This window comes from Phycodurus eques, chromosome 7 (assembly GCF_024500275.1).
Source record: "Phycodurus eques isolate BA_2022a chromosome 7, UOR_Pequ_1.1, whole genome shotgun sequence".
Taxonomy (NCBI): domain Eukaryota; kingdom Metazoa; phylum Chordata; class Actinopteri; order Syngnathiformes; family Syngnathidae; genus Phycodurus; species Phycodurus eques.
In genome coordinates, this window is record NC_084531.1 from 14,740,826 (window position 1) to 14,755,552 (window position 14,727).

Here is a 14,727-nt window from a genome sequence, read left to right on the forward strand (position 1 = left end):
TGGGAATTGCCATATTGGCTGCATGTTTACAATCTGCAGCGCACATTTCTCCGCCGGCCCCGATTACGAAGGCAGACTTGAGACAAGTTACGTAACGTGATGTTGTATTCAGTGTTTACAATGGTCGGGGAAATGTAGCATCTGTGAATGCTATTTTGCTATCGATGTGACCACGAAAGTAGCTAAACTACCGAAAAGCTATTCGATGTTAAAATAGCGACGCTACAGAGACCGATTCTGATTCTATTGGTTTTCAATTTTGATGCTTAAACTGTAACCAGTAAATGTTGTTTGTTAACTCTAACAGTCACATCATTCACTAAATTTGTTTGCCAGAGGCTGAGGGGGCGTGTCAAAGGCAAATATACACATTTGGTAGATATCTTTATAATTAAAAAATAAATAATGAAAAATTGCTTTTCTGCTGAAGGGCTCCCTCTGCGGTGAAGTGTATTATTTTTCCTTATACAATTTTGATGTACAAAATGGACTTTAGCACCAATGCTAGCGCTATAAGAGGCACCTGAGAGTGTCCTGGCCGCCGTGGCAATGATGATAAGCAGATTCTTTTACAAACTTTTTGAGGTTGTTCAAACTTACGATAATGATAAAGTCACATGGAAATCATGGGAAACTGTGTGCGCGCGTGCGTCTGTCTACCTGATCTGAACATCTGCTGTCCCATTAGCAAGTCATTGAGGCTGCTGATGTTGTCCCAGCCGGGCAAGAAGACCAAGATGGCTCCTTCCTGTTGTACAAAAAGATGGAGCGCCACTTAGGAGTAGTCAAACTAAGATAAAGTGAAAAAACTCGCATTTTCTATTTAGGCTTTGTCTTTGTCAAACACACATAAAATTCCAGCTCCTTATCGAGTGCAATTTGTTATCACACAAGTCAACTTTTGATATGATTTTGATATGACTTTTCATCATATCGAAGCACCGCTAGAGAGAGAAAAAAAATTGTATGGAATGAACATGCAGCGGGAGAGCATCTTTGCAATCGCTCATTAGCACTGAGCTGCTCCCCAGGAGCCGTGTCATTTCCTCTGATCTTATGTCACTGTGTGCTTGGATGCTAACCGTGCTGTTGCTCCCATCTGCTCTACCTTCACAAATATATTCAGCAAGGATAATGACACTCAGGTTGGATTTTCAATGTTATAGAGTTGGAATTCTTGTACTGGACTTGATTTTATTGTGTGTTTACTCAATTAAGTATATTACAGCAAACTCACCTCATCGTTGAGCACAATATGGCGGATGAGTGCCACGATGAGCTCCAAGTCTATCTTGTCATCGCCATCCAGCATCTCGAGAGCAGCTATGGTGCTCTCAGAGTATCTGGGGGAAAACAAGTGACATACATGTTATATTACTATAAACTGGTGTGACAAAGGCAGCATGATGAGGTTAATGGGTTTTCTCCAGCTTACTTTCACATTTCAGAAACATGCCTTTCAGGTTAAATTAGAACTTTAAATTTTCCATAAGTGTGGATGTCATGGCGGAACAGTGGACGACTGGTTAGAGCGTCAGCCTCACAGTTCTGAGGAGCCGGGTTCTATCCCCGGCCCCGCCTGTGTGGAGTTTGCATGTTCTCCCTGTGCCTGCGGGGGTTTTCTCCGGGCACTCCGGTTTCCTCCCACATCCCAAAAACATGCTTTAATTGGAGGCGCTAAATTGCCCGTAGGTGTGAATGTGAGTGCGAATGGTTGTTTGCTTATATGTGCCCTGCAATTGGCTGGAAACCAGTTCGGGGTGTACCCCGCCTACTGCCCGATGATAGCTGGGATAGGCTCCAGCACGCCCGCGACCCTAGTGAGGAAAAGCGGCTCAGAAAATGGATGGGTGTGAATGTCATCAGAAATGGTTGTTTGTCAATAGGCACCCTGTGATTGGCTGTCGAGTGGTCCAAGGTATACCCCGCCACTCGCTCTAAGTCAGCTGGGATAGTCTCCAGTTCAACAACGAACCATATGAGTACAAGGGGAATAGAAACTGTATGGATGGATAGGGTGACAACTCCACAAAGTCAACCGATCATCAGGGTTTGGTATCACACAAACCATGCAACAATGCAAACCATGAATAGGTGAATTTGTGAATGTGTGGGGGTTCACAGTTCACACTTCACTTCATCTCCAAATCAACAAAGAATGGGTGAACAGCTACTCCTCCTAACTTAGCTACCAAACGGTGCTCTTCCACCCACCTGGCTTGGAGTGTGCGAGCATAACAAGGCCAGCTATCTTTGTATTCGGCCTCCTTCTCCTCCTTCTCAGGTCTGGAGTGGCGTCCCTGCCAGAAGCCTCTTTTCCATGCAGGCCGGCGGTCCTGGTTCTTGGGATGATACCTGGTTTTTAAAAAAATAAAAAAATAAAATAAAAAATGGGATGCCAGCTTAACTGGAAAAGTTACGTTTAAGCTTAACGTTCTACCTTGTCATCTCCACAACGTCCTCTACAAGGAATTCCTCCACTGGGAATGTCAAGCCTGGGATGTGGATCATGGGGCAGTTGTCTAAAGGGCGTGACACAGAAGGAGACCCATTCTTTAACATAAGCGCTGAAAGCTGAGGCTTGTTATTTAAGAAGTAAATAACATTTTAATTTAAATACCGAAGTACTTCGAGAATTTCTCTGCGTTGAGCGTGGCACTCATCAGGATGACCTTGAGGTCATATCGCACTTCGAGTAGGTCCTTGACGATGGTGAGCAACACATCGGAGTGCAGGCTTCTCTCGTGGATCTCATCCAGAACCAAATGGCTGACACTTGATAACCGACTGACAAGGACAACAAGACAAGTTTCAAACGTTTCTTTTATTTCTTCTTATTGCTGTCATGGCTATGGTGTGATACACTACATTTCTTCATATGTTTACAAGCCTTGGCTTGCATGCTAATTAGGGTCAGGATTTCAAATTTGCACCCCCTGTTATTTAACTCTTTGCAGCTAACATCTTGGACAAATTTAGCCCTAGGAATCATAATGATTACATTTGGGATTTAAACCGATGCCGTCTGTGTTTGGTCCTATAAGCACTCATCTGTGATTAAAGTAATTGAATTCTCTAGACTGAAAAGATTTATGCGTCATCATTTAGTCCAAGTATAAACGCACTGTACCAACCTCTGGGCCCACTGCTGTGTAAACATGAGGTAAAATAGTTGCAGCATTTTGTCAGACTGCCCGTAGTCCTAAAATGACTCACACGGTTCAAGTCGTGCCAAATTCGGGATGAGCACAAATGAGACAACAAGAGCGGGCACCCTCGCTTCCGACCGAGGATACTCATGATCCAAGGAAGAGCAGGCGGGGATGACTCAACTGTGTTTGTGTGTGTTTTCTCTGCCTAAGAGGATGGGGGGTGCATACTAATGTCTGGCACTGACAGCAAGCACAAATCGATGAAGCCAAGTGACACAGAGGGAAGGAGGGCCAGCTGAAGTAGCCGAAAAAGAAATGCTGGGAGGAGGGACACTCACGAGTCTGAGCGGAGCCACTGAAGGATAATGCCCGTGGTACAGTACAGGACCGAACCTTGTCTCCGTGGTAACTGGCTAGGGAAAGAAAGAAGGGAATAAAATGCATTTTACAAATTAGTTTTTTTACAGATGGCTTATTCAAAAATGAGAAAGTTTGGCATTTTGCAGAAACTACTTTGTTCTTTGAACGTGCAGAAAAGGATACAAATGTGTCAGACAGGAGGCCATTATTTTTTCTATTTTCTGACAGTCGGTGTTCATTATCCATTACCGTCTGTGTAACTTTCATCTCCTCTATCATTATCCCTTCCATATCACATACTCTCTGTCTCCAACTTAACGAGCTTTCATTTTGTTCACTTAATGTATATAATTGCAATATTCAGTCACTGCATTAGTGACAGCGGCACAAACTAATGAAATCCTGTCAGGTTGGATGGTCAACATTGGTGGACAGCCATTTTCAGGTCTCTCCAAGAGATGCTCAATTGGGTTTAAGTCAGGGCTCTGACTGGGCCATTCAAGAACAGTCACGGAGTTGTTCTGAAGCCACTCCTTTGTTATTTTAGCTGTGTCTTAGGGTTATTGTCTTGTTGGAAGGTGAGCCTTATGCCCAGTCTGAGGTCCTGAGCACTCTGGAGAAGGTTTTCGTCCAGGATATCACGGTACTTGGTGGCATTCATCTTTCCTTCGATTGCAACTCGTCGTCCTGTCCCTGCAGTTGAAAAACACCCCCACAGCATGATGCTGCCACCACCATGCTTCACTGTTGGGACTGTATTTGACAGGTGATGAGCGGTGCCTGGTTTTCGCCCACATACTGCTTACAATTAAGCCCAAAAAGTTCTATCTTGGTCTCATCAGACCAGAGAATCTTATTTCTCACCATCTTGGAGTCTTTCAGGTGTTTTTTTTTACCAAACTCCATGCAGGCTTTCACATGTCTTGCACTGAGGAGAGGCTTCCGTTGGGACACTCTGCCATAAAGCCCCGACTGATGGAGGGCTGCAGTGATGGTTGACTTTCTAAAACCTTCTCCCATCTCCCGACTGCATCTCTGAAGCTCAGCCATAGTGATCTTTGGGTTCTTCTTTACCTCTCTCACCAAGGCTCTTCTCCCCCGATTGCTCAGTTTGGCTGGACGGCCAGCTCTAGGAAGGGTTCTGGTTGTCCCAAATGTCTTCCATTTAAGGATTATGGAGGCCACTGTGCTCTTAGGAACCTTAAGTACAGCAGAAACGTTTTTGTAACCTGGCACAGATCTCTGAGCTTTCATGCCATTCCTTTTGACCTCATGATTCTCATTTGCTCTGACATGTACTGTGAGCTGTAAGGTCTTATACAGACACGGGTGTGGCTTTCCCAATCAAGTCCAATCAGTATAATCAAACACAGCTGGACTCAAATGAAGGTGTAGAACCATTTCAAGGATGATCAGAAGAAATGAACAGCATCCAAGTTAAATATCTGAGTATCACAGCAAAGGGTCTGAATACTTATGGCTGTGTGATATTTCAGTTATTTTTGTAATAAATCTGCAGAAATTTCAACAATTCGTTTTTTGTTTTTTTTTTAAATGAATTTAAATGATTTTAGCAAACGGCTGCAATATAACAAAGTGAAAAATTTAAGGGGGTCGGAATACTTTCCGTACCCATTGTATCTGTGCAATTCAACCACAATATTATCAACACATCAAATTAATCTCTGTAAAAAGATAATCATAATGAAGCTCTCTCGTAATCTCATCAAAAGGTTTCCTTAAAGTTGTGGCTAGTGGGTGTATATTGTGTATAAGACAGTGGCACTTGGTTCACACGCTATTCTTCCATCTTAAAATACAGTGGGTACGGAAAGTATTTACACCTCCTTAAATTTTTCACTCATTGTTATACTGCAGCAATTTGCTAAAATCATTTAAGTCAATTTTTCCCCTCAATGTACACACAGCACCCCATACTGACAGAAAAAAAAATGGAATTGCTGAAATTTTTGCAGATTTATTAAAAAAAAAAAACTTAAATATCACACAGCCATAAGTATTCAGACCCTTTGCTGTGACACTCATATTTAACTCGGGTGCTGTCTTTTTCTTCTGCAAAGATTTCAACAATTCCGTGTTTTTCTGTCAATATGGGGTGCTGTATGTACGTACATTAATGAGGAAAAAGATGAACAACGATTTTAGCAAATGGCTGCAATATAACAAAGAGTAAAACATTTAAGGGGAGCTGAATACTTTTCGTACCCACTGTAAGTACACATACCTGTATACTGATAATACGGCCTAATTTGAGCATATTCCCGCCAAACAACATCTGCGATGGCCAATCCTGAGCGATTAACCTGTGGTGTGGGGTGTGTAAGGAGGGATTCTTTGCAAACAAAAGTCAGGGCAGACAATTTTAAATATTAAACAATATTCAATATTTAAGATTGCAAATTACAAAAAGCCTACGAGAACATCTGTAGGGGTTCATAGGAGGTGCTTTACATGGTGCCAGGTGTGTGCTGACTCCCATTTCACATGCAGAGTTTTTCTGAGGTCTCTCACATTGAAAAAAGTTAAAGAACTAAAGATGTTAAAAATCAGTATGTGTATAACTGGCTTTGGAGCCATGGACTTACCTCTGCAAGCGAATTTGATAACCACACGAATTTCCACTGCCAACCTTTTCTGCCCTCTCGGCAGCCACGCGCTCTGCTACCTGCGTGAGGTGCAAATGCAAATTAGGCAGGAAACCGTGCCGAGCAACGACATGAGCTACACGTGGAGGTGCCGTACCGAGATGGCGCTAATGCGCCGAGGCTGCGTGCAGACCACACGGCACATAGAGCCCATGCCGCGGTTGATGTGGTCGTCCAGGATGAACTGGGTCACCTGCGTGGTTTTTCCGCAGCCTGTTTCACCGCTCACCACCAGTACTTGGTTGGAGTTGATCAGCCGCACTAGCTCCTGATGGCACAATGTGATCAGATGGAGGAGAAAGGAAAGCAAGGTACGACTGTTTCTTTTCAAAATCAAGAATGAACCTCTTTCTTTCCATAGGATGGCAACTTTTCTCTGAACGTCTAAGGAAAAGAGCAAATATGCATTAGTAAGCATTGAATAGCATTAAGAAACAAACCTTCATTAACACTCACCAGCATTTCCTTGTACTTTGGGTGTGATTTCTTACTCTGCAGATCTCTCTTCAGCGATTCGTCCAGCAAAACATCTCTAGCTATTTCCTGGAGTAAGAATTCCAGATCTTTGTCATTCCTCCTCAGTTTCTCCCTATTTTCTTCCCCCTCCAGTTGCTGCAGCTCCACCACATCATCATCATCATCATCCCATGTGTCAGGAATCTCATCTTTAACAACTGCCTGTGAGCTAGAACTAATTAAAAAAAAAAAAGGGAAAATAAAATAAGCTTGCTTGAAACGCTATTGATCGTTTGTAATTAGGAAGTGAAGTCAGTTGGTATCTGGTTTTCTTCAATGTCATATCCGTAAATAGTGGTCTCTGCTCTAAGACACTTTGCTTCAATTATGCTTCCGCCAAGGAAGACGCTGTGCATTTTTTCTTTTCATTTTAAACAAAAAATCTATTGTTTTTTTTTTGTCAATATGGGGTGCTGTGTGTACATTAATGAAGGAAAAATGAACTTCAATGATTTTAACAAAAGGCTGCAATATAACAAAGAGTGAAAATTTTAAGGGGTCTGAATACTTTCCGTACCCACTGTATGTATCACTGTTTACTCTATTCTATTATGTTCTAGTTCATGTTTAGACAATTTCTGGAACATGATTATTGTATTTTTCCTTTTTTTTTCTCTTACATTGACCTTACTCTTTGTCCTTTTGTCCATGATTGTTTTCTGAATACTTTCCGTACACACTGTATATTATGCCAATCAAAAGGTAGCTGCAACTTAGAGTTAAGGCACCAAAAACTCTTAGAAGAGCCCAATAACTTAGAAAAGCAGACTGAGGTGTATCACAAAGGATCAGGATGCGGCCATCTTGGATTACCCCAAAAGAACAGCAGTGACTAATCCAGGAGGCCACAAAGAAACTCAGGACAACTTCTGAAGAACTGCAGGTCTCCCTTTCCTCAGTCAAGATCAGTGTTCATGACACAACAATAAGGAAGAGACTGAACAAAAATGGCATCCATGGCAGAGTTCCAAGGCAAAAACCACTGCTGACCAAAAAGAACAAAAAGACTTGTCTTACTTTGGCCAAAAAAAATGTAAAAAAAAAATAAAAAAATCTGGCGGTTTTCCAAAAGGCATGTTATGGAATGCGCACAATCATAGCAAGTTGGAATAAAGTACTGTCGGCACACAGTCGTTGTACTCACATTATTGGACACAACATTAGGGACGAAGATTGACTTTCACTGAATTTGTGCCGCGAGCTGCCCTTGTTCCTCTCCCTCCCCAGTGACCAAATCGGACGAGCCGAGGCTAACGATGCGCGCCTAACTGCTACGTTAATCCATAATTTGGGCATCAGAACCAGCGCAGTTTCCATACTCTTGGACCCGTGTAGATGCGCATGGACTGTGTCGCCTTCTTGGCCGGACACTTCGCTGTTCCATAGACGTGTAAGTAGTGAAAAATGAAAGTGAAAGTAAACCACCAGACGTATAGGCAACATGAGCAAACCAGAGAAAGTTGTCCCATGACAAGCAGTTGGAGGAGACTTGATGAAGAAATGTATCTTCAATCTCGGTTTAGGTGTTATTAAATTAACTTAAAACATAATAATAATAATAAGTTTGGTGGCACTGTGAGCTCATGTGGCTGTATTTAGAATGTAGGAACGCAGTTGAAGGGGCGTGTCACGGTTCTGCAATTTCAAAGACGACACAGACGTTCGTTTACTTGAAGACTGCGATTTTCGGAGTCTTAGTGATTATTATATAGAACATATTAAGTAGGAGACAATAAGTGTTACTGCCTAAACTTAAACCCAAGGTAAGTACAGAACCGTGATCTTTGTTGTATTGTTGTATGTTAAACCCTGTGCAATTACATCTAGATTAAATTTTTTTATTGTTTTCACTTTCATCAGTATTATTGGCCCCCTGAAGACAACCATGACCACGATGTGGCCCCGGATGATGACAAGTCTGACATTCCTGCCCTACACAATGTCTGAGGAAATGCAGTGGTTACCGTTTTTTGTGTGTTGTGTCTTCCCTCTCAAATTTGATCTTCCGTTTTTCCTCTTCGGTCATGTCTCCATCAAAATAGCTGCACAAAGAACATTGTTCACAGTCATGCCAGACTCAGCAACAACTTAAAATAGACATCAATACCCTGTGTTCTGTTTTCCTTATAGTCTAAAGTTCCTCAGGCGACTGGCTTTCTTTAACATCTGCAAAAACATGCTGCAGATGTTCTACCAGTCTGTGGTGGCGAGAACCCTCATATATGCAGTTGTGTGCTGGAGGGGCAGCGACAAGATAAAGGACACTTCTCACGAAGACAAACTGAGGAGGAAGCTCTGTCATGGGCACAGAATTGGACAGCCTGACATCTGTGGCAGAAAGTAGGATGCTGAACAAGCCTATGTCCAACATGGACAATCAACAGCTTCCACTGCACAGCAACATCTCCAGGCAGAGCAGCAGCTTCAGTGACAGGCTGCTGACTAAGGAAGTCCTACATCCTTCAAATCCATCCATCCATTTTCTGAGCCGCTTCTCCTCACTAGGGTCACGGGCGTGCTGGAGCCTATCCCAGCTGTCATCGGGCAGGAGGCGGGGTACACCCTGAACTGGTTGCCAGCCAATCGCAGAGCACATAGAAACAAACAACCATTCGCACTCATAGTCATGCCTACGGGCAATTTAGAGTCTCCAATTAATGCATGTTTTTGGGATGTGGGAGGAAACCGGAGTGCCCGGAGAAAACCCACGCAGGCACGGGGAGAACATGCAAACTCCACACAGGCGGAGCCGGGGGTTGAACCCGGGTCCTCAGAACTGTGAGGCTGACGCTCTAACCAGTCGGCCACCGTGCCACCATCCTTCAAGTCATGCGGCTTTTTAATTCAGCCCTGAGAGGAAAACGCGTTCCCCCTCACCTTTTTACTGTACTGTCAATATTTTGCACACTGATCACCATGTACCTTATTCCAGACCTTTAGACTGCACCAGACTTATTTCTGTATACATAAAATAATATTTATTTATATTGTTAAGATGTTTGGACACTATTTTTGATATATAATATGTTTAGGATCTGTACCATTGTTAGCAATTCAGCATGACTGCTCTGCCTTTTGTTTTCATTCCGGAGATTTCAGGGACAATGAATTTGCCTTGTGGATGAATAAAAAGCAAATCACGTCAAAAGGTCTCACCAGTGGCCACTTTTATTGGAACGTGCACGCCAGTTGTCCGCCGACGCAAAGTCTCTCGCATTTCCACTCGGTCTCTCCGGACCTGACTGGTCATTCTGGACGGAGTCGAGCAGCTTAATAATGTGCTGCTCTCTGGACTCATCCATCTGGACCACTGCCCGCTGCACACATGCAGGTAAAAAAAACGTGAATTAATCAAGTAAATGCTAGAGAAAGCAGAGCCATAAATTCTACACGTTATCAGAGCACAGTGTGGTTCTAGCAAATCCGGAGAAGCAGCCCGTACTCACAGTTACTTGAGAGAATGAATGTGTAAACATACCGATCTCCGGTCAGCCTGTTTCTTCCTCACGGCCCCGTACTTTGCATACCACAAGCCAATCTCACGGCCCTTCAAGTGTGATGGATGGCGACCACCGTCGTTGTCCTGGTCGAAGCTGCCACTAAAACCACTTCCCCGTTCGGCTCTTTCTCTGCTGCCATCACGAAAGCCTCTACTACTACCTCCTCTTCTGTCTCGTCCACCGCCTCCACCTCCGTACTTTTTACTCATCCCGATGCAAGAGAAAGAAACGACGTTGGCACGAAATGAGACAACAAGTTGTCGCAACCGTTAGCAAACAGCACTAGCTTGGGGACAAGAGATTCAACGCGGGAGCGGAGACTTAACGTTAAGACTTTAACCCACTAGCATTGATGTTAGCTAAACATGTAAGAATTCTTTCTAATATGTCGTTTGAAAATAATACAATAAACGAGTCGTCATAAGCTATTCATGCGCTTGTTTCCATCCGGCGAGTCGCACATTTGTGACGTCATTGCGGCTTGAAAATTACGTCAAGGGCTGTGATTGGACTCAGCGGGAAAAAAGGGGTAGGAAGACGAGGATGATTAGATAGCTAGCTAGATAGATAGCCTTTTAAAAATATATATTTTGACCTCCATCTACTTATTATTGCTTAGTTATAACCAGCAGCCAGACTGTGTTGCCAGTGTAAAGCCGACTCACGGCTCGCTGAGGCATCGGGAATGACCTTTAGTATTGGCTTTAATGGTCGCGGCCAAATGAAAAAGGTCTAGTTTAATGCCCTATACCGCACACTCTATTAAACCAGGCGTCACCTCTTAATATAATCCAGTGGTATACACTCGGCCACCAGAGAGTAGCCTCTGAAATTGAAATAAATCGTCACCTTTCAAGCAATAATAAGATTAATAATGAAATAACAGAGTTCTATCAAAGTGCTGTTAATCCACGTTAATGTGACTTGTTTTGTACTCAATTAATGGATACATACTATGCCTTTTTTTCACAATTTCAAACAGTTCCCTGATGTCTTTTGTTTTATTTTTATTTTTAACCCGTCCTGTCGGGTTGTTTAGTCATTCAGAACGGTTTATCTGTTTGCCCTTTAATGACAGTTTTGCTGTGCAACTGGGGAGTGTGATATAATTTCTCTGTTGTTATTTGTCTAAATACTGTAGATACATCTCTATATAGAGATGGGTATTTATCGGAAATGCAGTCAGACAGAATGAGTTTCAGAGAAAAGAGAACAGAGCAAAAACAGCAGCGAACAATAACTATAACAACAGTACTGCATGACAACAATGTTTGACAGGAGCTGGATTTCATTTATATGTGGACTGCGAAGACAGTGCTACACTCTATGGGGATAGGACAGAATCAGTAGTGACGATGCCACCTCTGCTCAGCAACATCTTAAATACTGAATTTGTGCAAAATTGACACATGAGAGCCAGCGTCTTTCACAGTAAATACAATGCAATGTCACAGCAACATAACAGTCCTACCGTAAACATCAGCTTTACAGATGCCACGTCTGCTCTACTGCCCATCTGTGCTACGGTAAAGACCTCGACATCGGTAGATTGTGGTATCAGTCAGAGAATAAAAGTAATTCCAGCCACCAAGTGGAACCCTAATAAATAAGGAGGTGTCTATTTATTTACTTTTAGATAACACACGGGTCCGGTGATTGACAGGAAGCACGGCATCTATTATAGTAGAAGCATCTATTTGAGAACATTCATTAGATTACGATGTACTAGGGAAAAACAAACTTGATTTGTTTTTGCCAAGAGCCAGTAAACGTATCTGTGGTATTAGTTGGAGCTCCTGACTCTGCAGGAGAAAATGGGAAGAACTGCAGCTTAATCAGAGAAGAGAGCGCGGCATGAAGTGGGAGAGAACTAGCAAGAGAGAGCTTTTTGAATTGTGAGGACCATGAGGGATGAGGCAGGGGAGATTTTCCCTCGCTCACTGCTGATGATTCCTCTGCACACCTTGTTTCGGTAGACTCGGAGCAACCAGTGGCGCATACAAATGATTCCCAAGCCCAGTAAATAATAAAAGACCTCTGGTGAAAGAGATCTCTTTATGACATAAATATCTAGCAATATATTTCAAATAAAGCATTTGAACTATAGACAGCTAACTAGGGCATTATATGTAAGCTTCTTTCTGATTATGCTGTGAGGTTGTGAGTGGAATGTGAAAGTCCTTGGATGAGACAAAGACGAAAGAGAACAGAGCTTTTTATTTCATCGTTTTCAACAAAGTTCTCAGTGCCACATTTGCGCTTTTTTACATTTTTCATTGTATAGATCTACTTGCACTACATCATCACAATCACACATTTAGAAATATAGTTGCCAAGGGGAGATATTATGAGTGTTTTTTTTAAGGCAACTTTGATATAACAAATTGGGTCTGCCAAATTGCCTGCCCAAAAATCACGTATTAAATTTAAATAAATAAATAAAAAGCATCCAGTAAATATTTTGTTATCTGCCTATTTCCGAAAATGTGTCTGTAATCAATTCAATTCAATTCGATCTATTTTGTGCCAAATCACAACAGGAGTTGTCTTAGGGCACTTTACACACGGATCATGTCTAGAACCACAGTCCTCACTTTTTAAAAGACCAAAAAAAAAACAAGCAAAGCTGAATTGTCCTCCACTGTGACGTAACAGTGGGACACATTTGCACAATGCTGCCATGACCTGGAAGCTAGAGCACCTTTTCACAGCCAGAGTCAGACTCTGGACCACAAGGTAGATTTCCCACTGGCCCCAGCGCCCAATGTGTGAGCAGTGTAATTTTAAGTGGGTGCAGCATCTTGTAATTTTCTTAAGTGTGGCGTAAATCTTTATCTTTTGTGTATTTTCACCAAAGAATGTCAGAACCCCTTTATTAAAACACTTGTGAACTGTTTTAAATAGTAAAACAAAATCCACTATATCCCCTTTAAGCAATAAAACACATTATAAAGCTGTTGTGGAATAATCACAGCACAACAACAAATGAAAGCTTAAGTAGATGATTTTCTCCGCTTCATTGTTTTTTTCCTTCTTATGTGGAATCCCAATTGTGTGCTGTTGTGTTGTGCACTCATGTAGACACATTGAATAAAAATGCAGGTAATTGTGTGGCTGATGTGAAAACCCTGAATTCCCACGGACAAGAAAGCAAAACATTTATTAATCAATTTGACGTAAAGATTCATTAAAAGTGAAGCGTGAGCGGATAATTGAATTGTTGGAGTATTGCGCCTGGATGCTCCACTCAGAACCTTTGGCACCATTAAGAGCTGAAATACTAGAATTCAACTTTTACATTCATTACAACTGCAGTGGTTCAATTTTCATGTCTTGCCTGGCACTGCTGGAAATAGAAATTTTCTGCAAAACTAGTTGGAGGCAGTTTCCTCATAATGAATCTTTAACGACAACATTATTCAGGGGGGAATTAACATGTTGCAGCTGATGAGGTGCACTCGTCATAGCATGATTGAGAAGAATGTAAGTGACCGGCTTCAAGATGATGTATCCAAGAGCAGCTATACACAATCAAAAACATATCAGATAAACAGATATTTTCAAATTGGTCTGGAATACCTAGTTTGATCTTAGACACACACACACACGTACGAGCACACACAGACACACTGACACACGCGCACGCTCACACACACACACACACACACACACACACCCACGAACACGTAAAGTTACTTCATTATCTGGGAACGCGAAGGCAAATTTGGTTCTGATAGAGACTCACCAGCAACAAGAATTCAAATTGGTGTTAAAACATGACTTGGAATATATGAAAAATATGATATACATGACTTGGAATCCCATCCATCTATCCATCCATCCATTTTCTGAGCCACTTATCCTCACTAGGGTCACGGGCGTGCTGGAGCCTATCCCAGCTGACGTCGGGCAGGAGGCGGGGTACACCCTGAACTGGTTGCCAGCCAATCGCAGGGCAAATACAAACAGACAACCATTCGCACTCACATGCACATGCACACCTACGGGCAATTTAGAGTCTCCAATTTATGCATGTTTTTGGGATGTGGGAGGAAACCGGAGTGCCCGGAGAAAACCCACACAGGCACGGGGAGAACATGCAAACTCCACACAGTCGGGGCCGGGGATTGAACCCGGGTCCTGAGAACCGCGAGGCTGATGCTCTTACCAGTCGGCCACCATGCCGCCACTTGGAATCCCAATTGTGAATTTATGTGTAAATGCATGCAGGCCCCTTAGGTGACTCACTGATTTGATAGGGAAGGAGCCCTGAATTGGTCTTCTGATTGGGGGTACTGTACATTCTTGTGTGCAGGGAAAAAAAAACACACACACACTGTGCAACACAAAGGCATACAAGTCCTCTCATCTTCACCTCGAATGATCCCAAAGTCTTCCACAAGTTCTAGCCTCTTCTCGGCACCTCTCGCCATTTAGCTTTGCAGTCACTTCATTTGATAGCAAAAACACTGACCATGTGATACGTAATGGATGTGGAGCAGGCGCAAGGAGAAACACAGCATAATTAAAATA

At 42.7% G+C, this 14,727-nt stretch overlaps 1 protein-coding gene across 2 annotated transcripts in view; it reads right to left on the minus strand.

Moving 5' to 3' along the window:
* The window catches only part of dhx36 (DEAH (Asp-Glu-Ala-His) box polypeptide 36), a 32,536-nt gene extending 21,880 nt beyond the window's left edge, over window positions 1-10,656 (minus strand). For both annotated transcript variants that reach the window (XM_061682286.1, XM_061682285.1), the window contains exons 1-13: window positions 10,173-10,656; window positions 9,851-10,011; window positions 8,659-8,736; window positions 6,635-6,869; window positions 6,524-6,562; window positions 6,276-6,446; window positions 6,119-6,198; window positions 3,491-3,565; window positions 2,621-2,787; window positions 2,441-2,522; window positions 2,215-2,355; window positions 1,238-1,343; window positions 661-748 (exon numbers count right to left, since the gene is read on the minus strand). In XM_061682286.1, coding sequence (XP_061538270.1) covers window positions 661-748; window positions 1,238-1,343; window positions 2,215-2,355; window positions 2,441-2,522; window positions 2,621-2,787; window positions 3,491-3,565; window positions 6,119-6,198; window positions 6,276-6,446; window positions 6,524-6,562; window positions 6,635-6,869; window positions 8,659-8,736; window positions 9,851-10,011; window positions 10,173-10,403 — 1,654 coding nt within the window. In that variant the 5' untranslated portion in view covers window positions 10,404-10,656. The remainder of the gene's footprint in view (window positions 1-660; window positions 749-1,237; window positions 1,344-2,214; window positions 2,356-2,440; window positions 2,523-2,620; window positions 2,788-3,490; window positions 3,566-6,118; window positions 6,199-6,275; window positions 6,447-6,523; window positions 6,563-6,634; window positions 6,870-8,658; window positions 8,737-9,850; window positions 10,012-10,172) is intronic.
* Between the last annotated feature and the right edge of the window lie 4,071 nt (window positions 10,657-14,727).